The sequence below is a fragment of the Leopardus geoffroyi genome, chromosome A3 (genome assembly GCF_018350155.1).
Source record: "Leopardus geoffroyi isolate Oge1 chromosome A3, O.geoffroyi_Oge1_pat1.0, whole genome shotgun sequence".
NCBI lineage: Eukaryota > Metazoa > Chordata > Mammalia > Carnivora > Felidae > Leopardus > Leopardus geoffroyi.
This window is the reverse complement of record NC_059336.1, coordinates 49,772,593-49,800,057: the sequence shown is the minus strand read 5'-3', so window position 1 is coordinate 49,800,057 and position 27,465 is coordinate 49,772,593. Positions and strand designations below refer to the sequence as shown.

Genomic DNA, 27,465 nt, shown 5'->3' with positions numbered 1-27,465 from the left:
CACCATCACGTTCTATTCCAGAACTTTTTCATCACCCTCAATGGACACCTCATATCCATTAATCAGGAATTCCCCATTTCCCCCTCCACCCAGCTTCTGGCAACCACTAGTCTGCTTTCTGTGTCAATGATTTGCCTATTCTGGGTATTTCATATAAATGAACTCATATAACATGTGGCCTTTTGTTTATGACTTCTTTCACTACTCACAATGTTTTCAAGGTTCATCCATGTTGTAGCATGTATTATTGCTTCATTTCTTTTTTCCATAAATAAAATTTCACTGTATGGATGTACCATGTTTTGTTGATTTATTCATTTGTTGATGGACATTTGACTTGTTAACACTTCTTGGTTATTGTGAATAGAGTTGCTGTGAACATTCATGAGAACATCTGTTTTCAATTTTTTGTGTATATACCTAGGAGTAGAATTGCTGGCCCATATGGTAAATCTATATTTAACTTATGGAGGAACTGCAAAACTGTTTTCCAAAGTTGCTGCTCTGTTGTACCTTCCCACTAACAATGTATGAAAGTTCTAATTTCTCTGAATCTTCATCAACACTTGTTATTTTACTTTAAAAAAAATTATAGAGGCACCTGGGTGGCTCAGTTTGTCAAGCATCTGACTCTTGATCTTAGCTCAGGTCTTGATTTCAGGGTCATGAGTTCAAGCCCCACGCTGGGCTCTGTCCTGGGTGTGAAGCCTACTTAAAAAAAATTATAGTCATCCTAGTGGGTATGAAGTGGTTTTTCATTGTGGGTTTGGTTTACATTCCTAATGACTAATATCACTGAGCATCTTTTCATGTGCTTGTCCGTTAGTATGTCTTCTTTGGAGAAATGTCTACTTAAGCCCTTTGTCCATTTTTTAATTGGCTATTTGCTTTTTGTTGTTGAGTTGTAAGAGTTCTCTGTATGTATTCTGGATGCCAGACCTTTATCAGATTTATAATTTGCAATGATTTTCTCCCATTCTGTGGGTTGTGTTTTCATTCTCTCCATAGTGTCTTTTGATGCACAAAAGTTTTTAATCATGATGAAGTCTGGATCACCTATTTTTTCTTCTGTTGTGTGTTGTTTTGGTGTATTATTCAAGAATCCATTACCAGCTCCAATGTCATGAAGATTTGTTCCTATGTTTTCTTCTAAAAGTTTTATGGTCTTAGCTTTTATATTTAGGTCTTTGATCCAATTTGAGCTCATTTTTTGGGGGTATGGTGTGAGATCCAACTTCATTCTTTTGCCTCTGGGTATCCAGTGGTACCAGCACCATTTACTGAAGAGACTGTTTTTTTCCCCCTCATTGGATTGCCTTGGCACTTTGTCAAAACTAATTTGTCCTATATGTGAGGGCTTATTTCTGAGTTCTCTATTCTATTCCAATGATCTGTATATCATCCTTGATTTTCATGTGTCAAACCACCCTTGCATTCCAGGAATAAATTCCCCTTGGTCATGATGTGTAATCCTGCTAATATGCTGCTGGATATAATTTGTTGTCATTTTGTTGAGGATTGTTGCATCAGTGTTCATAAGGGGTATTGGCTTGCAGTTTTTTTTTTTTTTCTTGTGATGTGTTTATCTGACTTTGGTATCAGGGTAATGCTGGCCACATAGAATTAGTTAGAAAGTGTTTCCTCCTCTGCAGTTTTTGGGAAGAGTTTGAGGAAGACTGATGTTAATTTGTCTTTAAATGTTTGGTAGAATTCACCAATAATACCATCTGGTCCTGGGCCTTTCTTTGTTGGGAGGCTACTGTTTTTGAAGGTGAGGAGACTGAGGCACAGAGAGATTAATTGACTTGCTCAAGGTTACATTGCTAGTTAATGACAGAACTAGGATTTGAACCCAGGCATTGGGCCACCAGAGTTCATGCTTTTAGCATTACACTAGGCTGCTCTTTTTCTCTCTTGTTGACATGGTCATGGTTGTCAAGTGTTTCTGTTAAGATTCTTTTTTTTTTTTTTTTAGATGTTTTATTTATTTATTTATTTATTTATTTATTTATTTATTTAAGTTTTTATTTATTTTGAGAGAGAGCATGAGCAGAGGAGGGAGAGAAAGAGGGAGATGGAATCCCAAGCAAGCTCCACACCATCAGTGTGGAGCCTAATGTGGGGCTCAAACTCATGAACCATGAGATCATGACCTGAGGTGAAACCAAAAGTTGGATGCTTAACCAACTGAGCCACCCAGGCACTCCTGTTTTTTTATTTTTTTGAAAGACAGAGAGAGGGCACAAGTGAGTGAGGGGCAGAGAGAGAGACAGACAGAGAAGGAGAAAGAGAGAAGCAGGGCTCACCTGAAGCAGGGCCTGTGCTCACCTGAAGCAGGGTTCAAGCTCACCCAGTGTGGGACTTCAACTCATGAACTGTGAGATCAGGACCTGAGCTGAAGTCAGATGCTTAACTGACTGAGCCACCCAAGTGCCCTAAGATTCTTTAAAACAAGCAAAAGCAGTGGGCCCTGGAGATTCAGTAGCTGGGTGCTGGAGCAGATCCAAGAACTTCAGAAATCCTAAACAACAGGCCATGGAAGGGTAGGAGCCAGGTCATATCTGAAGCCCTCAGCAGGGGAAACTCCTGTAACTTCTTTCTGGAACTTTACCATTAAGAGGCTCTTACCCAACACCTACAGCCTCCATGTACATCTGTTCAGGTGTCCATTTCCAGGGACAAGACTCTACTGGGACAGTTGTTTGTGTCAATGAGGGTTTTTTTTTGTTTTTTGTTTTTTTGGTCATTTATTGCTGTGTAACAAACTACTCCAAATCTTAGTGCTTAAAACAGTAAATTTTATTATTATATTTCATGATTCTGTGGGGGCAGGAATGCAATGGGCTTAGTGAGAATGTCTTTTTTTTTTTTTGCTCCATGTAATCTGGTATATAAACTGATTGGTTTACATGATTGGAGCCTGCCATGCATCTCTTTGATGTGGCCTGTTTGTATGACTAACCCAGACAACCTCAGGCAGTCAGACATGTTATATGATGGTTCATGGTTCCAACAGGAAGGAAGTGGAAACTGCCAGTTGCCCTAAAGGCAAGGTCCAGAATACACATGGCATCATTTTTGCTATATTCCATTGGTTCAACCGGTCTGGACATTCCAAATTCAAGGGAAGGAGACCAGGACTCTACTTCTACTTGAGAAGTACTATGAGACCAGGTGAAGGAATTTGCCACTACCTTTAATCCATCAGTGTGAGGGGCAGGGTGGGAATGTGAGCATGGCCACCAGGGTCTCATCATGAGTTAGGCATGGCAACCTCAGTCAGTGTGTTCTAGTCTAAAGTTTCTTTCTCCTGGCCTGGCGTCCAGGCTCTGACCACTCCTCTTCCCTTTATGTTCTCTGTTGCTTTAGGCTGTGTGAGGAATAGAGAGAGAGGACAGTATGGTGGGGAGGGTAGAGGACAACAGGAGGATGATTCTGAGAGGTTGTGGGTAGGGGCAAATAATGGCCACCACAGATGTCCACGCTCTAATCCCCCCAAACTTTGAAATATGTTACCTTACATAGCAAAAGGGCTTAGGAGATGGGATGGGCCCTAAAATGTGGAGATTATCCAGGTGGGCCCAATCTAATTACATAAGTCCTGGAAAGCAGAGAACTTTCTCTTGTTGGAGGCAGAGGACATGTAGCAGAAGGGGAGTTCAGAGCATAAGAAGGACTTGACCTGCCTTTGTTGGCTTTGAAGATAAAGAGGGTCACAAGCCGGGGGATGTAGGTTGCTCTAAAACCTGAAAATAATCCCTGGATGACAGCAAGGAAAATGGGGAAATGGGGACCTCAGTCCTCCAATTACATGGAGCTGAGTTCTGCCAACACCTGGAATAACCTGGAAGAGCCTCCAGATAAGAACTCTGCCTGCTGACACCTTGATTTTGGGCATGAGATTCCAAGAAAAGAACCCTATCAAGCTCACCTAGACTAGAGACCTGTGAACTAAATTATGAGTTTTCCAAACCACTAAGTTTGTGGTAATTGGCTATGGGAGCAATAAGAAATGAAGATAGATGCCAATACCTGCTCAAAAACCAAGGAGGTAAAATTGAAGCTTCCTAGATAAAGTGTCACGCTGATCTGGTCTGTGCCCTAATGCTATACACACACCATGTGCCCATCACACAGCCTCGGTGGGGGGGGAACCACAGAGTGAGCTGTGCTCTCCAAGCACCTCCTAGGGACTGGGCATGTGCACGCAAGTTCCTGCCCTGGAGAACTGCTTGGGCAGGAAGCCTTGGACAAGTGAGTGCCAGGAACAAGGCAGGTGCCATGGGAGGCTGCGGAGGGGCCATAACCCACATAATGTGATTCTAACACCCGAGATGGGCTGGGGCCACTACTTTCTCCTGGGGGATCCTGAGCTTTCTTTGTCTATCATCCCCTTAAGGATAGTCTCTTTCTACCTGCTGGATCTTCTCTCTTCCTGCCCCACTGGGTGTTTACCTGGACCAATTCCAGCTTCCAGGATGTAGGCCAGGGTGGTCTCTGACAGACTCTGCCCAACTGATTTAGTTGTCCCAGGGTGACCGATGGCCAAGGTCTGAGGAGCAAAGAGTGTGTAGCTGGGGGCCTCTGGTGTGCAGAGCTGGATGACACTGCCCTGGGCACTACAAGCACTCTGTATCTATCTGACCCTGGGTGACCCAGAGAAGGACTGAGAGAATTCTTAGGTGGTCCTCAAGGTCATGTCATCTCTAGCGCCCTTGGGAGGAAGAAAGAATGAGTATGTTGCTAGAAGGCACTTTTCACACTGAAAAGCTGAAGGAGATTGGTGCCTCAGTCAGGGCTCCTGCAGAAGCAGATGCTGAGATAAGAGCTCAGGGTAGCCAGTTCATTTGGGAGGTGGTCCTAGGAAGCACTGTAGGGCAGTGGAGAGTGGAGCTGGAAGAGGAATCCACCACACAAGCATCCACAGTGGGTGCCTGGAGCTCAGTCCCTCAGGGAGCCCTGGGAGGCATTGGAACCACATGTGTCAGGATGTGACACCACATGTGAGGGACCTGGGGTATGTATATTCCAGCTCTTGAGTCATTGGTGGAGGGCTTCTGGGTTTGTGTAATCCCCTAGTGCTTCTTCCTTTGGCTTTGGAAGAAGCCCTTGGTGCAAAGTGATAAAAGGTCTGGGGATGTGTGTGGGACCCTGGCAGTTAGTACTACAGCTGAGTATTTGTTCTGGGATCTTCCTTAGGGACCAGCTATATAATAGCCCACTGCAGCCTTGATCCCTCTGGGTCATCCCAGGTTGAGGCACGATGTTGGTGGTTGGGGGGTCATTCCTTTGCCTGTGGTTCTGATGCCCAGTTTTTGTCTGTACCTGATACCTTGCTCAGGGCCCACCCTAGGTCAGTTGTGGAAGCTTGGGTCTTCCCTGCATTGCCCTGGGCCTGGCCAAGCCTAACCAGGTTGTTGAAGAGCAGGTGTGAATCTTGGAGCTCCTTCAGTTAAAGGCAAGGGTAGGGACTGGCAGCTCCTGGCACCCACTGGGGTGTGGCCTCTATTTTCTGGGCAGTGAAGCCTCTTGACCCTGGACAGGGCAGGGGCCACACAAGACATGTTGGGGCTTGGTCTCTGGCTGCCCAGCTTTCTTGGTCTCTGCATCTTAATGTTGCTTTGCCACTATAGTGGCTGTGGCTGAGGGCAGTATGATGGCCTCTCACCTGGGAAAGCTCCCAGGGCAGGTGGGAGGGAATGGTGGAAGTCTCCCCCTCAGAGCTGGGAAAAGGCCTGGCATTTCTGCATTGAGCACAAAGATCACAAAGCAGGCAGACCCCCTACCCCCACATTTTGCTGACTCTTTTACTCAAGAATGGACTTTGTGTATCACACTCTTAGGCCTGGACTGTGTGGCTGTCAGTCTGGGCTGTGAGAGTCATAGTAGGAAGGAAACTGACCAGAAATATCTGTTTGTCTCCATTAGCTAAGTGCAAGGTGGTCATCACCTTCAACCAAGGACTCCGGGGAGGACGCGTGGTGGAGCTGAAGAAGATAGTAGATGAAGCTGTGAAGCACTGCCCGACCATCCAACATGTCCTGGTGGCTCACAGGACAGACAACAAGGTCCACATGGGGCGTCTGGACATCCCCCTCGAGCAGGTGGGTTTGTCTCACATTGTACAGTTTAAGGAGAGGTTAACTCCTATTGGGTTAACTGGGTCTGAGTCTTGTCGGATCGTGGTTCTCAACCTGGGTCCCCCAGCAATGTTCAGGGTTCCCTGATGGTATCTGATGGACTTACATCCTGGTTGGGAAGATGGAGCTCAAATACCACAAACATACTGAAACACCTAATGGAATAGAAATGATCAGATCCATCCTTTTATTTTGTGTTCTCTGCATCTGGAGTTGAACTAGGGCAGAGTAGAGCAGGTGAACTGAATCTGGTCTGCTGAGGCCTGCAGCAGCTGGGCAAGACGTGTTCCTTAGAATGGGTGAATGTGGAGCAGAGGGTAACTGCCTTGGATGGGGCTGTTTGTGTCTTCCCCCTTCTAGGAAATGGCCAAGGAGGACACTGTTTGTGCTCCAGAGAGCATGAGCAGTGAGGACATGCTCTTCCTGCTCTACACCTCGGGGAGCACCGGAACACCCAAGGGACTCGTCCACACGCAGGCGGGCTACCTGCTGTATGCCGCTGTGACGCACAGGGTACGGGCCTTGGTGGGGAAGGTTGAGAGTGCGGGGTGTCCCACCTCCCGGGCAGGGCTCTGAGCAGGGGGCCAGGAGAGGCTGAATTTAGGGCTAGAACTCCTGCTGTAACATAGTGCCTGAATGCATGAGGTGCTAATGTTTCTTCTTGTGTGCTCAGGAGCAGGGCCGTTGTGAGTTGTAGCACTGGCATAGCGAGTGGTAGGCATGGGGGCTGAGTTCTGTCCTTGTTGGGAGAGTCTGGATCGAAAATTTGAGACTCACTGCAGGTCTTTAGCCCCTTTGCACCTGTGTCTGTGCTGTCTGCTTGCTCTGTAAGAGTTGAGCCCTCCCCAGGTCTGACATGTTCACTGGCACAGCTGTGTTCTGATGCTCAGGGGCCCAGGTGCTGAGGCCATCCTGGGCCCCTTCCTCCCTAAAAAAATGTCAAAACTCATGTTTTACAACTGAGTTGTTATAGAGATGAATATGTTACTATTACATGTTAAAATGTTCTCTTCTACTTAAAAGGTCTTTTTTTTCCTTGTGATGTTAAAAGAAAGGAAAGCATTTTTTTTTGTTAAAAAAATTATTTATTTTGAGATTGGGGGGAGGAGGGGCAGAGAGAGAGGGAGAGAGAGAATCCATGCTGACAGCGCAGAGCCTAATGGGGTTCCATCTCACAAACTGTGAGATCATGACTTGAGCCAAAATCAAGAGTTGCACACTTAACCGACTGAGCCATCCAGGTGCCCCTGGGGCCACATTTTATTTATTTATTTTTTTATTTTTTTTTATTTTTTTTCAACGTTTATTTATTTTTGGGACAGAGAGAGACAGAGCATGAACGGGGGAGGGGCAGAGAGAGAGGGAGACACAGAATCGGAAACAGGCTCCAGGCTCTGAGCCATCAGCCCAGAGCTGGGGCCACATTTTAAAAGTAAAATTAGAAAAAGATTTACTTTTGTAAGGAAACTTAAATTTAGTATATGGCAATTATATTACAGTGGGCCATCCTTTAGGGCCTATAAAGCAGATGGTATGTCATTTTTTTTTATTCCAGTAAGTGCATTTAAAAAATCAGTTCTGATTTGGGGGCACCTGGGTGGCTCAGTTGGTTAAGTGTTGACTCTTGATTTCAGCTCAGATCATAATCTCATGGTTTGTGGGGTTGAGCCCTGTATCTGGCTCTATGCTGAGTATGGAGCCGGCTTGGGATTTTCTCTCTCCCTCTCTGCCCCTCCCCTGCTTGCACTCACTATCTCTCAAAATAAATAAATAAACATTTAAGAAAAAAAATCGGTACTGATTTGAATATTGGTGGGTTGTGGGGGTTGTGTTTTAATGTGGCATCCCTGGTTACTTGGGGAGTAGTTGACTTTTCCCAGGTAGGATTTGGTTTCAAGATAGTGTTTATGGACCTCTCTGTTGCAAAAGGCAAAACTGCACTGCTGGTGCCAGCTGCAAAGGGAACTGAGTAGCCAGGTGACCAGCAAGCCCAGGCCCATCCAAGAAGGGCTCCGATTTTGGTCCCGTGTGGTGGCGTCTCTCCTGCCTTGGCCCCCTTCCTCTGTGCTGACCACATTCCTTCCCAGGGACTGGAGAGAGCCTCATAGTGCCAGCAAAATCACTGGCCTGGTTGCAGTCAGGGCCCCATTTGCCTCAGTCACTGTGGCTAAGGGTGGGGGTGGAATGTGCTCATTGGTCAGGCTTGGTCATGTGGGAGGTGAATCTCCTGAAATGAACGGGGAGGAGCAGGTGCTGGGAGGCAGGTAGCAAGCATGCACACTGCGCATCACACAGTCTCTGAGTGGTGCTGCACCAGTCCCACTGGCGGCTACTCACATCCAGGACTAACGATGTTGAAAAGCAGAAAGACAGATGTTGTACCGAACCAGGCTGAGCAGACAAGTACCTGAACTCAAATCCATATTAGAACAGTTGTCTTCTGCCTGCTGGGTGACCTTGAGCATGCCACAGAACCTTTCTTGACCTCAGTGTTCTCAACTGGAAAACCCCACCCCTCTTCAGCTCTCGGTGGTGGGAGGAAGGTTGAAGGATTGACACATCATTTAAGTAAAAATACTTTGGAAAATATAGCTAATGAAACCAAATACCAAGAAAGTCACAGAGTAGATCAAATTGTTTCCACCAGTTTACAGTGAAGTTAACATTAGGGAAGCTGTAAATGTGGAGAGAGATTAGTTTTTAGTAATAATAATTACCAAAATTGTTGGAGGACCCAGTCTACATGAGCAAAAGCAGTCGGAGTATAGGCATGGGACCATCTTTTGAATTTCTCTTCAATAAGAATTTTTTTTTTTTTTTAAGAATTGGGAATAGAAACTTTGAGCCTTCTATAGATGAAAGTATGCACACATGTGGTTCTCTAGGGGATAAGGACAGTTGGCTCTGAAGGGTGTGAAGAGATTTTGGAGGTATACAGTAGGGTCAGGCCCTTTGGAGCATGGCTGGCCCCAGGCACTTGCTACCCTTCCCAGAACTGCAGGGAGAGAAATCTTCAGCCCCATGAAAGACTTGGCAATTTGGTCCAAGTTGTATTAAACATTCTTTCAGTCCCGAATGCTGTGGGGCTTTGGGTGTGGGCGTCCTGATGCTCTGGTGCTGTGAAACCACAGTCTTCCTTGAAATAATCCCCCCAGCCCCCTGCCTTGGGACACAGCTGCACAGGGCCCTGCCCATCTCCAGACCACTATACTGTCTGGAGACTCCTGGGGATTCTCCACATTCATCTGTGGCAGCAAGAAACTGGTCCACTCGCCCAAAGATTGATTGATTGATTGATTGATTGATTCTTATTTTTTAATATGAAATTTATTGTCAAATTGGTTTCCATACAACACTCAGTGCTCATCCCAACAGGTGCTCTCCTCAATACCCATCACCCACCCTTCCCTCCCTCCCACCCCCCATCAACCTTCAGTTTGTTCTCAGTTTTTAAGAGTCTCTTATGTTTTGGCTCCCCCCCCCTCTAACCTCTTCTTTTAGTTTTTTTTTTCTTCTCCTCCCCCATGGTCTTCTGTTAAGTTCCTCAAGATCCACATAAGAGTGAAAACATATGGTATCTGTCTTTCTCTGTATCACTTATTTCACTTAGCATAACACTCTCCAGTTCTATCCATGTTGCTACAAAAGGCCAGATTTCATTCTTTCTCTTTGCCACGTAGTATTCCATTGTGTATATAAACCACAATTTCTTTATCCATTCATCACTTGATGGACATTTAGGCTCTTTCCATAATTTGGCTATTGTTGAAAGTGCTGCTATAAACATTGGGGTACAAGTGCCCTTATGCATCAGCACTCCTGTATCCCTTGGGTAAATTCCTAGCAGTGCTATTGCTGTGTCATAGGGTAGATCTATTTTTAATTTTTTGAGGAACCTCCACACTGTTTTCCAGAGCGGCTGCACCAGTTTGCATTCCCATCAACAGTGCAAGACGGTTCCCGTTTCTCCACATCCTCTCCAGCATCTATAGTCTCCTGATTTGTTCATTTTAGCCACTCTGACCCACTCGCCCAAAGATTTAAAAGAAATCTTTTTATTGCAAAATAGATCAGAATACAGAATAGAATCCAGAAAACCACTCAAATCCTATGTGTGGCTTACTGAATTATTATAAGGCAACCCACTTCAGTAAAGAAGTGCAATGTCACTGGGGTACTGGGTGTTGTATATAAGTGAAGAATCACTGGCTTCTACTCCTGAAACGAATACTACACTGTATGTTAACTAACTTGAATTTAAATAAATTAATTTAAAAAAAAAGGAGTGGAGAAATGTCCTGTCAGCCTCACAGAAGCCCTTCCTGGCTTGTCCAACCACAGCCCCTCCCCCATATCCTGACTTTGATAGTGTCACTGCCCCGTGTTTCCCCTCTTCTAGCTTAGTCACCCAACATGCATCCCCTGATACTGTAGCTTACTATTTGTTTTTTTTTTTTTAATATGTCTTTTAAGCCTTTTTAACCTGTTGGTTCTCTTCTATCCCTTCCGTTTCCTTCAACTTTGTTGTAACAGCCAGAGGTTTGTCCCTCTGATCTCTGTGTTTCCTGCAAAGAGGCATTTGTATCCAGAGGTAGGTCAGGCTCAGGTTGGACCCTGTGGCAAGAATGCAGGAGGCGCATGTCTCCCTGCTCAGGCTCTTAGAAACTGATGATGCTTGAGGCATTTCTTGGTCTTTGTGGCTTTTTTTTTGTTTTTTGGTTTTTTTTTTGGCAATTTTTGAGATTTAAAAAATTGGAGTATAACTTAATGCAGAAAGGTGCCCTTATTTTGGACATATGGCTAGATGAGCTTCGACCTGTGGATACACACTTGGCCACCACCTGCCTCAGGACTTGGGGCATCTCCAGCTCCCAGAGGCGCTGACATGCCACTGGCAAGCAGGCCCCCAGCAGGGCTAGTACTAGCATGACCTCCAGTATACAGATCAGCTTTGCTGGGTTGGGGCTCATACAGTATACACCTGGGGTCTGGCTTCTTTCACTGTCATCTGTGAGAATCCGCATGTTGTGTGTGGCAGTAACTCTGTCTTGTTACTGCTGTAGCTTCATGGAGCTCTGGCGGTGCACTTATTCTTCCTGCTCTTGGTGGCCTGGGAGCAGCTGTGTCTTGCATTTATAGAACACTGTTAGTGACTTATGGGAGCATGGGGTGACAGGCTCCTAACAGCCTCTTTTCCTGTTTCTGCAGCTTGTGTTTGACTACCGGCCAGGCGACATTTTTGGCTGTGTGGCCGACATTGGCTGGATCACAGGACACAGCTATGTGGTGTATGGACCCCTGTGCAATGGAGCGACCACTGTCCTTTTTGAGAGCACCCCAGTTTACCCTGATGCTGGTGAGGACTGGGGACCAAACAGGGTCCCCAGGAGGAAGCTTGAGGAAGGAGGAGAAGTTCACAGGAGGGTGGAGTAGATTCCCTCACTCTGTCCCGGCTGTGGTCCTTGTGGTCACGTGGCATAGCTGCCAGGCCTTTCGCTCTGCCAGGTGGGCTGGGGCCAGGGGCCATGTCTGCAGTAAGATAAGATAAGCAGTAGATGGGAGTGTGATTTGTCACTGGAAGCTGTCTCAGGACAACCCACTCCAGAGTTCTTGTCCTGCTAGCAAACTGGGTGCCTTGGGCCATCCCCTTAGCACTGTCCCTCTCCCCTCTCTAGCCACCTGACCAGATCCAGCCTTTAACACCCAGGCCAGCTGCCAGCCTCCTGTTACCACAGACGGGGGGGGTTTCTCCAGCTCTGCTGCCTGTGCCTTCAGGGACATCTGTCAGAGAGCATTGTGTGTGTCCTGGAGCCACCTCCATGAATTGAGATTGCTTTGAGGACCCACATCTTGCTCACCTTGGCATCTCTCTTTCAGGCAGCACAAAACCCCAAGTATTTGTTATAATTCAGTTGAATTGTGGTGGCTCTGCCAAGCATTCCACAGTGCTAATAATGATGTGTGTAGAACTTCTTTGTCACCTCCCCTGCTCCTCTTCAGCCTCCTGATGGACTAGATGCATCCTAGGAAGATTATGTAGGGGGCATAGTGAGGGATTAAGGGCCACACCTTAGGTGTGATCTCAGGCCCATCACTTCAACCCCTCGAAGCTCAGCCCACTCCGTGTGTAGAGCCATGGTGGTGAGTTGAGGGGGATTGTGGGAAACCAGGTGTGTGTGTGTGTGTGTGTGTGTGTGTGTGTGTGTGCTGGACAATTGCCCTGCTCCCCAGGGCTCACTCAGTTGTGGCCACTGCTATTCCAGGGGAAGCACCTGTCACAACCTCAGAGACATCTAAGTGTGAACATAAGTTCTTTGTTAGTGCTACATGGGTTATTTTTTAAATTCACAGTGATATCCCTTTGAACCAATCTTTGCTGTATCTTGTGGGGTATACCACGTGGATGCAGCCATCCAGAGCCAGGGGAAGGCTGTTTCCAAATGCACCAGCCCTGAATGTGGGGTGTGCTGGGTGATGATTGCCACAGGGCTCCCTTCCTATCCCAATGATGGGTGTTGGATTCCTTTCTGTGAACACAGGGGTTTGCATGTATCCAGCACACAGTAACTGTTGTCTGATTTCTAAATAAGTTAGAATAGATGCTATCTAGTGGGCTCAGACTGATGGTGAACTTGGGCCTTTTTGTAGGTCGATATTGGGAGACAGTGCAGAGGTTAAAGATCAATCAGTTCTATGGGGCCCCGACGGCTGTCCGGCTATTGTTGAAATATGGCGACTCCTGGGTGAAGAAGTACGACCGCTCCTCCTTGCGGACTCTGGGGTCAGGTGAGTGTCCTGCTGTGCTGCTGGAGAGGTGTGTGTGCCATGTGGCAGAGCCAGTGCAGGCTTCAGGATGGTTTTAATTATGAAAGCTGCGTGGCTATGGCTGTGGTGAATTCAAACAGTGCCATGCTGAATAGAAAGCAGATGTCCCTGCCCATAAGCAGCTTCCTGGAGCCCTCAGGTGATAACAAACAGTCTGGAGCACAATATTCCAGATGTTTCTGTGCCTGAGTTCTGTGCTTCATCTTTATTATGAAAAATTCCCAACCTGGTAAGGTGGCCCAAGCCCTCCTTCAGTGGTCACATGGGACTGCAGTGCAGGAGCTGACTGGCTCACTAGGGTATTCCTCTGTTGCTTAGTACCGGATAGTCCCAAGGACTATAATAAACATCATTCTGTGCTTGTGTGCTGTTCTTGCTGTAGATATTTCCAAGGCAAGGAGTTATGAGATCAAAGGTTATCTCCATTTATAATTTTTATATATGTCACCAAGTCACATGGAAACATCTGGGAAAGGTGATGTGGGGTTAGTTCAGATGATACCAGTGGGGTGGAAGGTACCCATGCCCGTTCTCTCTCCTTGTTCCTGATTCATTTCATTTCTGCCCCTACACATGTTGTGAATAGGCAAAACAAGGGCAGGGAGGTCCTCTGTGCTCCTTGGGTGAATACTTGGATCTTCTTGGTTTTTCACAGAGGAGGCATGTAGGGCAGGTACCATAAGGGAGGTGTCTTGCTGCCAAATGTGTCCATGGGGAAGGGAGCTCAGGACAGCATGTGCATGTCACTCATCAGTGGCACAGGTGTGTAGCGCTGTTATAGGTCTCAGGGCCCTGGTTCATACTACTCCCCTTGCCTGAAATGCCATAGTGCTCCTCTCCATCTGTGTGGGTTCCAACCTTTTCTCAAGGTCCGTCTCTGTGCACCTTCTCCCTGTGGAGTTCCCTGGCTGCTCTGGACCTCGGGCTCTCTTTTCTCAGACAAATGCATATTCTGTACTTGGATATCTGTTCTCATGCTGACTGTTTCCCTGGGCAGTGAGCTCCCAAAAGTCACACCCATCAGTATCCTCAGCATCCCAATGCCCACACACAGGGAAACACAGCAGGTCAGTGAGGGTTGACTGCTCTTTGTGAAGCTGAGTTGCAGGGCCAGAAACAGAAGGCTCAGATTTGTGCTGAGGGCTCAACACCCAGATGCTGGCATCTCCAGGGCAGTTGCTACCCAGCAATGCTGCTTCCCACCCAGGATGGCCTGGATCCTTGCCTGGGAGACCTGTTTTCATGTGCCTAGCTCCCTTCTATTCAGAGCCTCCCTTGTGATTAGGGTCAGTTGGTGTCTGGATGACCAAGTACTTTGAATTTTCCAGGTGGGGTCAGCAGAAAGTGTTTTGGGCTCCTTTCTAGATGGTGGTGAGTCTAAGATGCCTCTCTTGGCATGTTTAGGCTATGGAGTGTGAGTCCTGTGTGTATTGACTGGGGGCTGTGTGGATGCAGAAGATATGCCCTCCACATCACAAGGGCTATGACGTGCCCCTGCACTTTGGGCTGGGCAGTGCTTGGGGACCGAGGGCAAGCAGAGGGCCACAGAAACTCACTCAGATCCTCCAGGTGCCATTTGTAGGCCACCTGAGTGGGACCAGGAGTTAGGTTAGTGATGAAGGGAGGTTTGATTTTCTAGATGCACTCATGGGATTCAACTGCTAAGGAAGACTCACTAGGACCCCCAGTGATAAGACATTTGCTCTGAGCATTTCAGAAGGAGATGCTCAGTAGCTGCATTAGAGTGGGGGTGCACGTCCCATCCAAAAGCTGCCTCAGCCAGGCATCCTCTAGGCCAGACAGGCTTCTGTAGTCCTCTCTCCACTTCCTCTCTTGGATCAGGCCCAGAACAACTCTGTACCAGGGAGCACACACAGAGGATTGGCCAGGCTCTGTGTATTTTGCTGGTTTCGTGGGCACATTCCTGCTATGTAATGAGCACCACCAGTGGAGCCCTGCAGGGGTTTCCCTGGGACCTGGTTATCAATAAGCAGTGCTGGCAGGCAGGTAAACAGCACTTGGCATCTTCTCACACCGGCAAAAGAGAGTAGCACCATGGACCAGGAAGCTTCATGCCTTGACCAGAGCCAGTGCGGTGCTGATCTTCACTGTGGTTCCACAGTTCAGGCTGCTTCCGTGTGGCTGGATTAGCCCCCACAGCCCAGGCTTTGGGTGCATTGACTTCATTTAATCTGACTGGTCAGCAGAATCTAGTTTACTTAGGACTTTAACCCCAAGATTTGCATTAATTTTTTTTTTAACTTTCAGCTTCACAAGTGACACATAGTTATACTCTTGCTGGGAAGAAAAAAAAAATTGGAACATGGTAATGAAAGCTGATGTCCTCCATGGCGCTGCTCCAGGCAACCCCATTGCCTGTGCACCTTCTGATGCCTTCTTCACAGTTATATTACTGTGAAAGACATAGCTCGGTTCTGAAATGTCTTCTTTCCCTGAACAAGATCAAACTGTGCTATTATCCTATGTTTATTGTAACTCAGCAACATGCAGTTTTCCATATGGCTCTGTTCTATGTTTTGAGAACTTGATTTTACCCTCCTGTGGGGGCTACCGTGGGTGTGGTCCAGTAGTCACGCCCCAGTGTTTGCATATTCTGTCTCTTGCTGTTCCTCAGTGTATGGGCCAGTGCTGCATGGTATCCTCTGGCCTCCCTGTGGGTGTGGGTGAGTGCAGGGGCAAAACACACAACATCCAGCACCTGTGTGACCAGCATGGGAGGCCCTGGCCAGGTCGGGCCTTGGTTACTTGCTGCACGTGAGTGGTCCTGACCAAGAGACAGCCAGCATGAGACGATTTCACTATTTTAGCAGCAGTATGTTTAATCTGGCAAGTTCTGACTGAGTGCCAGCCTTGTATGGGCATCTCATTAGGGTGGTAGCTTAGTCATTTGGGCTGCTATAACAAAACACCAATGACTATAAACAACAGGGATTTATTTCTCACAGTTGTGGAGTCTGGGAAGTTCACAATCAAGGTGCTAGCATGATTGTCTTCTGGTGAGGGCCCTCTTACTGGTTCATAGATGGTGCCTTCTCCCTGTGTCCTCACATGGTCCAAGGGAGGGGGGAGCTGGGTGGTCTGTTTTATAAGGGCACTAATCCGATTCCTGAGGGCTTCATTACCTCCCAAAGGCCTTACCTCCTAATACTATCATCTTTAGGGGTTAAGATTTCAACATATGAAATATTGGGGGTACACAAACATTGAGGTCATAGCAGCTAGACATTGCTGTAGAAGTCAGGCTATAGAATCATAGGATGCAAGCACATTTGTGTGTGTGTGTGTGTGTGTGTGTGTGTGTGTGTTTATAGCATGTGTGTGTATATACGTGTTTAGCTTTAGTGGATTCTACCACAGTTTCCTAAGTAGTTGTATCAGGTGTATGCATGTTTATTTTTTCAATTTTTAAAAATATGTTTATTATTTATTTTTGAGAGAGTGAGAGAGTGTGCGCACTCATGCTAGTGGGGGAGGGGCAGAGACAGAGAGGGACAGAAGATCCAAAGCAGTCTCCGCGCTGACAGCAGAAAGCCTGATGTGGCGCTCGAACTCACGAATGACAAGACCATGACCTAAGCCAAAGTCAGTCAGTTAACTGACTGAGCCACCCAGGTGCCCCTCCACTTTTAAATATTAAGAGAACCACCCAAGTTGTTCCCCAGTTCCATACCAAATTACACTCCTATAGTGTATGTGCTATTGGTTCCCCCACATTTTATCCAACTTAAAAATTTTTTACATGATGGCTAAAATATCTTGTTGTAATTTGTATTTTTTTGATGGCCGTAAATATGCTGAATCTCACTGCTTTTTCAAATTTTCTTTTATGTCCTTCAGAAAAATTATAGAACAGTTTCCCCTATAAAAACCTATCCTTTTTATTTTCAGTTTTGTTGAGGTGTATTATATCGTTTTTTTCCTTTTGTGTGTGGTTTCAGTGGGAGAACCAATCAACTATGAGGCCTGGGAGTGGCTCCACAAGGTGGTGGGGGACTGCAGATGCACGCTGGTGGACACCTGGTGGCAAACAGGTGAGAATGCCCCTGAGAAGAAGGGGACCTGATGCAGGGCTCACTCACTGCATGTGACAGCACATGAGAACATGTGGCTGAGCCTGAGTCTTGGAGGGTCAAGTGTGAGTGAGGCTCTGTGAATGCCATCCAACACCACTAATGCTTCAGCCCCTCAGCATATGTGGTGGTTGAAAAATCTCATGTCTAGAGTGAGAGACAGTGTGTGGCTGCCCTTTTGCAGCTGTAAGATGTGTAATGACTTCTCTGGGCCTTGGGTTCCTCATTGGTGAAATGGGGGCACTCCACTACAGGCCCCAGTGAGGATGGAAAGAGATGATAGAAGTGCTGCACGTTGCCTACTGCTGACAGGTAGTAGGTGCTTAGCTAAATGTTCATTTTCCCTGTAGGGTCCATGTGTCCAACACAAATACATCTGATGCAGATGGACCCTGCTGTAAGGGACCAGAGTCTAAATTTAGATTTTAGTGGGAAACACATTTTTTTCTGTGTCATTTTGTTTTTCTTTGTCCTCTCTGCTCTGGAGTATTGTTCGGAGTAAGAGATCACCACTGATGTAATAAATGTAGCGAACTGTGGTCTCATTCTCCAAGAAGCCAGAATGTGAGGTATTGCAAATAGCTCTGTTCTCCTCCATTTGGGAAGGCTCAGGACAGAGACTCCCTACAGCTGAGTCTTGTGAGGCATTTCCATGCAGTCTGATAGAGGGAAGTGCCAGAGATGTGAGAACAGAATTGTGAGCATCACTTTTCATTGTTTGGTGTGGGGGATGGGGCACTGGCCCAGAAGCAGTTCTTTTCCTCCATCTTCCTGTGCAAGTAGGTGGGTTCTTCCCCTTCCCACAGAGCCATGGATGAAGGGAGGAAGCACCTATCCCTGTGGAGAGCCATAGCTGGACTGACCTCTCCTCCTTGGGTCCCCATCTCGTTTCTGCAGATGAGAGGACCAGAACCCAAGTCTGGGCTTGCCTCAGAAAGAGGTCTTTGTGTCACTGGGATCACTGTGTCATTTCCTTGAGCAGACAGGGGCAAGCACCCATCTCCCACCCTGGGAGAGCACTTGTGTGTCTGCAATGGACACTTTCATGGCAGTGTCTCGATAAACATTCCACTAGCTGCTAGGCCCGTCCTGCATTTCTTCCCCATTCTCCCTGCAGAAACGGGTGGCATCTGCATCGCCCCACGCCCCTCGGAAGAAGGAGCAGAAATCCTCCCTGGCATGGCTATGAGACCCTTTTATGGCATTGTCCCAATTCTCATGGATGAGAAGGTAAGGGCCTTGCAGAGGCATCTCCTTCCTTCACGGGTGCCCTACCAAGCTCCTGACACTCCTGTCTGCCTTCATGGCCTCCTCTGCTCACTGTCCCACGTCACGTGTGCCAGGCTCTTTTAGGTGGTGGAGGGCAAGCATTCAAGGACACAGTTGAAACTGCCACATGGGGTGAGCCCTAGGTTTTCTGGGAAGCCCTCTCCATGCTGCTTCCTTACGGAGGAGAAAGGCAGTTCCTCTTGGTGCCTCCTTGTCATTTTTCATGTTTCTGTTTTCATGCATTTTTCTGGCACTTCCCTCTATCATTTTTCAGAAGAATGTTAGTTTTTTGCTTCTGAAGCAGAATCTGCCAGTTCTCTCACATGTGTGTCTCTGGGTCTGTAGGGAAACGTTGTGGAGGGCGGTGATGTCTCTGGGGCTCTGTGCCTGTCCCAGGCCTGGCCGGGCATGGCCAGGACCATCTATGGAGACCACCAGAGATTCATGGAGGCCTACTTCAAGCCTTACCCAGGTGAGCTGGCTAAAGTGGATCATGTCATGCATTTTTGCACACACTGGGAATCATAAGCTAAGAAAACATTTTTAAGGAAATGATGACTGAGTGTAGAGCAGTGATACTTTGGAGTTGGAATCCTCCCCCATCCACTTCACCTCCCTAAGCCCCCTGGTCTCTGGACTGGTAAGAATTCTTGGGGGTTAAGTGGGGCTGCATGCAAAGCCCAAAGTGCCTGGCCTGTGGTGTGCATGCCTTAGGCTACTAAGAGAGAAGGATGAAGAAACAACTTTGGAAAACTGTCATGATGGCTGTGAGTTTTCTTCCGGTTTACTTTTTGTTTTTTTCCTGCTTTGCTTTGTGTTGTTGGGTTGGAAGATTATATACACAGTGTGCCTGTGGGAACCCATCATCTTCAGTCTCAAGCTTGTGAAAGAGACTCACTTTTGGGGATGTTGGGTGGGCTCCTTGTACATCTTCTGCTCCCCAACGTTTGCGGTTATGACATGGTCAGAATTCTGCTGACTCAGAGCCACTGCCCTCTCTCTAGCACATAGCCAGATGGCACTATCTAGAGAAGTGTCTCCACGAGGGGTTGCCAGGAGTACAAACAGGCAGGAGGTCAGCAGAGCTGGGGCTTCAGGGCTTTCTTCCATAGAGAGAGTTGGGGTGTGGGTACTACTGTATCCTTCCTGGAGGGACGGGAGCCCTGCTGGGTCCCGGTTCAGAGGTATTGGTGCTGAATTCTCCCATTGTGGTGCAGGCTACTACTTCACTGGAGATGGGGCTTACCGGACCGAGGGTGGCTACTACCAGATCACAGGGCGGATGGATGACGTCATCAACATCAGCGGCCACAGGCTGGGGACTGCTGAGATCGAGGACTCAATGGTGAGAATGGCCCAGCCTCCTTGGGTAGGATGCCTCTTTGAGGCCTCAGATTTACTTGCGTGCTGACTCAGGCAGTTCACCTCTTGCATGTTTTGTCTTGTTGTGTTCTGCACAGGCTAGCCACCCCGCTGTGGCAGAGACTGCTGTCATTGGCTACCCTCATGACATCAAAGGAGAAGGTGAGTGCCCACAAAAGGAGCTCCTCATTCCTGGTCTTACGCCCATTGTGGGCACTTTGTAAAAGGAGCAGAATCTGGAAGGTGGGTGGCAGGGGATTTTTATGGGTCAAGCTGTTGCTTCCTTCTGTCTTACGTGGATTTTGGGTGAATAGACTTGATGGCATGCGTGTTAGGTGAGGGTCAGATTTCTGAAATGTCGTAATTCTGCCGTCCTTTGAGGACACACATCCACAAGCAGCCAGGACCTATTTGGCCTCTACTGAGCTTGGGAGTCTATTTGGCCTCTACTGAGCTTGGGAGTTTCATCCTCTGTCTGTGTGCCTGTGTTGGCCCAGTTGCCGACGGTTCACATGAAATGTCCTATCGTGCTCAGAGTGTCTCCTTGCACATGCTGGGTTACAGCGCCTGGTGCCAGCTCTGCAGCCACATAGGAGCTGGCAGACAGGAGTGTGCCCTGGAGTGGACTCTTCTGCTGCTCTGGGACTTGTTCTGGAGGAATTTGACCTGTGGTTCCCATGCAAGTGACATGCCAGGGGAGTGCTAAATGATGGTCAGGGTGGTCTTACTGAAGACACACATTGTTCCAAAGTCTGCCAGATTCTAAGCAGGTGGGTGTGGGAAGTGGCAGGATCACTTGAGTATCATAGTGCTTGGTGCACAGTGGCCACACTCACTTGGGTTGGCATTAGCTGGACACTTTTGACCCTACACTGCCCTGCTGGGCAAACCATCCTCCACTGCCTGGCCAAGCAGCATGGGATTGGACACTCTCCCTCTTGCTGTCAGGGACAGCCTCTGTCGCAGCATGTCCCATTGTTACCTGCCTTCCTGCCATGTTTATGTGCCACTATTCCATTATTTACGCAAACACCTTATCTAAATCAACTCATTGTAAAATTTAACATTTATTGAAGTTCCTTTAAAAAAAGCATTTTCAGTTGCTGTGAGAAGCATGTGTTCATGAGGTTGTCCCCCCCCCTCCCCCCGCCCTTCCTTAGCAGGAGACTGGGAAGCACTGGAGAGGGGGCAGGGATAGGAGGGGGATGGAGATGGGAACACGTCCTTGCCTGTGACACTCAGAGGCCTTGGGCCACCTCATAATCCCATCAGCAGATGCACACAAATAACTTTGGGATCACCAGGACTTTAGTACTGGGGAAGACGTGTGTATCATGGGTATGGTGGTATACATTTTTCTGATTTCTAACAAATTTGAGCAGCCATCTATTTGTAATACACAACAGCAAAAGCTGTTGGGTACCTGTTTGTCCCTACTCCCTGTGCACTTGATCTAATCGAGGGGAGGCCCTGGGTCTTGTCTGATTAGGACCCAGACCTGGCAAGGGACATAAGTCCCTGCTTCATTGAGCTTTCATGCCGGAGGGTCAGGGAGTAGAGGGGAGAGATGGACAATATGCAATAAACACAATCAATGAAGAAGCTACAAGTAGGTTGTGCCATGGCATGTGCCATGGGGAGAATTAATTAAGATGGGTGGAATGGTGCAGGTATACACAGGCTACACATATATAGGAACTCCATGTATGACAGGGCATTGCAGATCCATGGGGAAAGAGACTGTCCCCACTGGTTGTGGGATTGCTCACGTAGAGAAACAATAGAATTGGATCCCTGGGTACCACATATGCAAGATTATCCCAGGTGGATTCACAAGAAATGTAGAGACCTGTGGGAACCACTGTTAATCCTTTCTGGAACCTGGCAGGATACTGACAGACAAAACTTAGTGTTTATGTTAAAATATTGGTTAGTCAGCACTGCCCAACAGAACTTCCTGCCAAGATGGAGCTTGCTTTTCATCTGTGCTGTCCAGGAGAGTAGCCATAGCTATAAGTGGATCATGCGACCAAGGAACTACATCTTAACCTTAACTTCATTTACATTTTAATAGCTACTGTGGCTAGTTCCCACGTGCTATACATGTACCCACAAGATTAGTGCCATGTGCTGTGTTCCCATGTACCATCTCACAGGAGTGGATAGTATTCTCCTGTCAGCCCACATTATGGTCTACTTCACAGGTGCAAGGACAGTAGGAGGGGGTTAAGTTATGCCTCCAAGGTCACACCCCCAGCTAATCAACACCAGAGCCCCAGAGAGCTCTCAACTACGTGTTGGCTTCACTGGGATGTTCAAAGGAGCTGTGAGAATTGCTTCTGCTTTGGATGAAATGGAAACACATCTTCAGGGCTACAATGAAACAAAGCAGCTGCTACAAGGTCACCAGCATATGATTTTAAGATCTTTAGGATTTATAGTGACTATATACAATGCTCTGCCTCAGGAGATGGTTTGTGGTCTAATACACCCCAAATCTTTGCTTCCTTCCAGCTGCATTTGCCTTTATTGTGTTGAAGGACAATGCAGGTGACCCAGATTTGGTGGTGAAGGAGGTCAGGTCAGCAGTGGCCAACAAGATTGCCAAGTATGCGGTGCCTGATCAGATTCTGGTGAGTGGCACCTGCCCTTCAGGTGTGATGGCGCTACTGGTTGTAAGCCTCCTTCTCTGCTTCCCACAATTAACAAACAACAAGTGATCCCTTTCATCAGCAGCAAAGTGGACATTAGCTGTTTGGTTTCCAGGGAGGTACGTGGGGATGGTGAGTTGCTGTATCCTCATAGAGAGGGGAAGGTCAGAATACCTCGCAGCAAACCTTTACACAATTCACCTGTTCAGCGTACAGTGCTGGGCAGGATTAGGCATTCTCTTACTTTGGCCTTTGGAAGCTATTTATAGGAGCAGGTCTGAGTGGTGAAGAAAATTAGAGATTTTAGTTATTTTTTTTTAAAGTTTTAATTTAAATTCCAGTTAATTAACAATACAGAGTGATAATTAGTTTTAGATGTACAATATAGTGATTCAACCATTCCATATATTACTCTGTGTTCATCACAACGAGTGCACTCCTTAATCCCCACCACATGTTTCACCCATCCCCCTGCCCACCTTCCCTCTGTAGTTAAGAGTCTGTTTCTTGGTTTGCCCATCTCTCTTTTTTCCCCTTATCTCTGTTTGTTTTCTTAAATTACACATATGAGTGCAATCATAATGGTATTTGTCTTTCTCTGACTGACTTAATTTTGCTTAGATAATATTCTCTACTATATATATACACACATATATATATATATACACACACACACTCTACTATATATACTATATATATATATATATATATATATACATATATGTACATACACACACACACACCCACACACACACACACCACGTCTTCTTTATCCGTTCATCAGTTGATGGATACTTGGGCTGTTTCCATAATTTGGCTATTGTAGATAATGCTATAAATATCAGGGTGCATGCATCCCCCTGAATTAGTATTTTTGGATTCCTTGGGTAAATACCTAGTAGTGCAATTGCTGGATCATAGGGTAGCTCTATTATTAACTTTTTGAAGAACCTCCATACTGTTTTTCACAGTGGCTGCACCAATTTATATTCCCACCAACAGTGCAAGAGGGCTCTCCTTTCTCCACATCATCACCATGACATACTGTTTCCTGTGTCGTTGATTTTAGCCATTCTGACAGGTGTGAGGTGATGTCTCATTGAAGTTTTGATTTGTACTTGCCTGATGATGAGTGATGTTGAGGATGTTTTCATGGGTTTGTTGGCCATCTGGATGTCTTTTTTGCAAAAATGTCTATTGATGTCTTTTCCCCATTTTTAATTAGATTTTTTTTGGGTGTTGAGTTATAAAACTTCTTTATACATATTTGATATTAACTCTTTATCAGATATGTCATCTGCAAATATCTTCTCCCATTCCATAGGTTGCCTTTTAGTTTTGTTGATTGTTTCCTTGCTGTGCAGAAACTTTTTACTTTGATGAAGTCCCAATAGTTTATTCTTGTTTTTGTTTCCCTTGCCTCAGGAGACAGATCTAGAAAGAAGTTGCTATGGCTGATGCCAAAGAGGTTACTGTCTGTGTTCTCCTCTAGGATTTTGATGATTTCAGGTCTCACATTTAGGCCTTTAATACATTTTGAATTTATTTTTGTGTTTGGTGTAAGAAAATGGTCTAGTTTCATTCCTTTGCAAGTAACTGTCCAATTTTCCTAACACCATTTGTTGAAGAGACTGTCTTTTTCCCATTGGATATTTTTTCCTGCTTTGTTGATGGTTAATTGACTATGTAGTTGTGGGTTCATTCTGGATTTTCTGTTCTGTCCCATTGATCTGTGTGTCTATTTTTGTGTTAGTACCATACTGTTTTGATTACTACAGCCTTGTAATGTTCCTTAAGTCTGGAACTGTGATGCCTCTAGCTTTGCTTTTTCAAGGTTGCTTTGGCTCTTCAGGGCCTTTTGTGGTTCCATACAAATTTTAGGATTGTTTGTTCTAGTTCTTGTGAAAAAATGCTGTTGGTATTTTGATAGGGAATGCATTAAATGTGCAGATTGCTTTGGGTAGTATAGACATTTCAACAGTATTTGTTCTTCCAACTCATGAGCATGGAATGTCTTTCTATTTCTTGATGTCATCTTCAGTTTCTTTCATCAGTGTTTTATAGTTTTCAGAGTACAGGTTTTTCACCTTTTTGGTCAGGATTATTCCTCTGTATCTTATGGTTTTGGGTGCAATTGTAAATGGGATTGATTCCTTAGTTTCCCTTTCTGCTGCTTCATTATTGGTTTAAAGAAATTTAACAGGGGCACCTGGGTGGCTCAGTTGTTTAAGCGTCCAACTCTTGATTTCAGTTCAGATCATGATCTCACAGTTCATGGGTTTGAGCCCCATGTTGGGCTTCACGCTGACAGTGCAGAGACTGCTTGGAATTCTCTCTCCCTCCTTTCTGCCCCTCCCTGGTGCTCTTTCTCTCTCTCTCTCTCTCAAAATAAATACATAAAAACTTTAAAAAAAAAGAAATGCAACAGATTTCTGTATGTTGATTTTGTGTCCCATGACTTTACTGAATTTGTGTATCAGTTCTAGCAATGTTTTGGTGGAGTATTTCAGGTTTTCTATATAGAGTATCATGTTGTCTGTAAATAGTGAACATTTTACTTTTTTCCTTGCTGATTTAGATGCCTTTTATTTCTTTTTGGTGTCTACTTGCTGTGGCTAGGATTTCCAGAACTATGTTAATTAACTGCAGTGAGAGTGGACATGTTCTTGACCATAGAGGAAAAACTGAGAGTTTTTCCTCTTTGAGGATAATGTTAGCTTTTCATATATGACCTTTATTATGTTGATGTATGTTCCCTCTCAACCTACTTTGTTGATGGTTTTTTATCACGAATAGATGCTGTATTTTGTCAGATGTTTTTTCTGGATCTATTGAAATGATCATATGGTTTTTATCTTTTCTTTTATTAATATGGTGTATCACACTGATTGATTTGTAAGTATTGAATCACCCTTGCAGCCCAGGAATATATCCCACTTGATCATGGTGAATATTTCTTTTAATGTATTGTTGGATTCAATTTACTAGGATTTTATTGAGAATTTTTGCATCCATGTTCATTAGGGATATTGGCCTGTAGTTCTCTTTTTTAGTGGGATCTTTATCTGGTTTTGGTAAGAGGATAATGCTGGCCTCATAGAATGAATTTGGAAGTTTTCTTTCCTTTTTTATTTTTTGGAATGGTTTGAGAAGAATAGGTATTAAGTCTTCCTTAAATGTTTAGTAGAATTCATCTGTGAAGTCATCTGGCACTGGACTTTTTGTTTGTTGGGAGTTTTTGATTACTGATTTATTTTCTTTGATGGTTATTGGTCTGTTCAAGTTTTCTATTTCTTCTTGTTTCAGTTTTGGTAGTTTTTATGTTTCTAAGAATTTATGCATTTTTTTCCAGATTATCCAGATTTTTGACATATAATTTTTCATGTTCTCTTATAGTACTGTTTGTATTTCTGTGGTGTTGGTTGTTATCTTTCCTCTCTCATTTGTGATTTTATTTATTTGGGTCTTTTCTCTTTTCTTTTTGATAAGTCTGGCCAGGGGTTTATCAATTTTGTTAATTCTTTCAAAGAGTCAGCTCCTGGTTTCATGAACCTGTTTTATTATTTATTTTGTTTTAGTTTCTATACCATTTATCTTTTCTCTAATCTTATTTCCCTTCTTATGCTGGCTTTAGGCTTCATTTATTGTTCTTTTTCTAGGTCCTTTGAGTGTAAGGTTAGGTTGTTTATTTGAGATTTTTCTTGCTTCTTGAGGTAGACCTGTATTGCTACATACTTCCCTCTTAGAACCACTTTTGCTGCATCACAAAAGTTTTAGACCAACGTGTTTTCATCTTCATTTGCTTCCATATATTTTTTTATTTCTTCTTTGATTTCCTGGTTGACCAATTCATTCTTTAGTAGCATGTTGTTTAATCTCCATGTATTTGTTGTCTTTCCAATTTTTTTTCTTGTCGTTGACCTCCAGTTTTATAGTGTTGTGATCAGAAAACATGCATGGTATGATCTTAGTGTATTTGTACTTGCTGAGACCTGTTTTATGACTTAATATGTGATCTATTCTGGAGAATGTCCAATGTGCACTCAAAAAGAATGTGTATTCTGCTGCTTTAGGATGAAATGTTCTAAATATATCTGTTAAGGCCATCTGGTCCAGTGTGTCATTCAAAGCTATTTCCTTGTTGATTTTCTGTTTAGGTGATCTGTCCATTGATGTAAGTGGGGTGTTAAAGTCCCCTATTATTATTGTATTATTATTAATTAGTTCCTTTATTTTTGTTATTGTCTTATATATTGGGGTGCTCCCAATATTGGGAGAATGAATACTTACAATTATTATATCTTCTTGTTGGATTATCCCCTTTATGATTATATAGTATCCTTGTCTCTTGTTATAGTCTTTGTTTTAAAATCTGTTTTGTCCAAAATATGAATTGCTACTCTGGCATTCTTTTGACATCCATTTGCATGGTAAATATTTCTCCATCCCCTCACTTTTAATCTGCAGGGTGGCTTTATATCTAAAATGGGTCTCTTGTAAGCAGCATATAGATGGGTCTTTTTTTTTTTTTTATCCATTCTGTCACTCTATGTCTTTTGATTGGAGTGTTTAGTCTATTTAAATTCAAAGTAATTTTTTTTATTTTTTTAATTTTTAAAAAATGTTTATTTATTTTTGAGACAGAGAGAGACAGAGCATGAATGGGGGAGGGTCAGAGAGAGAGGGAGACACAAAATCCTAAGCAGGCTCGAAGCTCTGAGCTGTCACTATCAGCACAGAGCCCAACGCGGGGCTCGAACTCACAGACTGTGAGATCATGACCTGAGCTGAAGTTGGACGCTCAACCGACTGAGCCACCCAGGCGCCCCTCAAAGTAATTTTTGATAGATATGTACTTATTCTTATTGCCATTTTATTACTTGTTTTGTCATTGTATCTGGAGATTTTCTCTGATCCTTTCTTGTCTTTGTCACTTTTGGTCCTTCTTTTCCACTCAGAGTCCCCTTTTAATATTTCTTGCAGGGCTGGTTTAGTGGTCACAAACTTCTTTAGTTTTTGTCTGTCTGGGAAACTCTTTATCACTCTTTCTGCTCTGAATGATAGCCTTGCTGGATGGAGTGTTGTTGGCTACAGATTTTTCCCATTAAGCATGTTGAATATATCATG

General features: G+C 45.2%; 1 protein-coding gene across 3 annotated transcripts in view; it reads left to right on the top strand.

Moving 5' to 3' along the window:
- The window catches only part of ACSS1 (acyl-CoA synthetase short chain family member 1), a 61,901-nt gene that overhangs the window by 31,103 nt on the left and 3,333 nt on the right, over window positions 1–27,465 (top strand). For 2 of the 3 annotated variants that reach the window (XM_045445527.1, XM_045445526.1), the window contains exons 4-13: window positions 5,929–6,104; window positions 6,501–6,653; window positions 11,349–11,496; window positions 12,789–12,926; window positions 16,925–17,017; window positions 18,174–18,286; window positions 18,671–18,797; window positions 19,543–19,670; window positions 19,786–19,849; window positions 22,202–22,320. In XM_045445527.1, the coding sequence (XP_045301483.1) occupies window positions 5,929–6,104; window positions 6,501–6,653; window positions 11,349–11,496; window positions 12,789–12,926; window positions 16,925–17,017; window positions 18,174–18,286; window positions 18,671–18,797; window positions 19,543–19,670; window positions 19,786–19,849; window positions 22,202–22,320 (1,259 nt within the window). The remainder of the gene's footprint in view (window positions 1–5,928; window positions 6,105–6,500; window positions 6,654–11,348; window positions 11,497–12,788; window positions 12,927–16,924; window positions 17,018–18,173; window positions 18,287–18,670; window positions 18,798–19,542; window positions 19,671–19,785; window positions 19,850–22,201; window positions 22,321–27,465) is intronic. The other variant, XM_045445528.1, reaches the window with a different exon arrangement.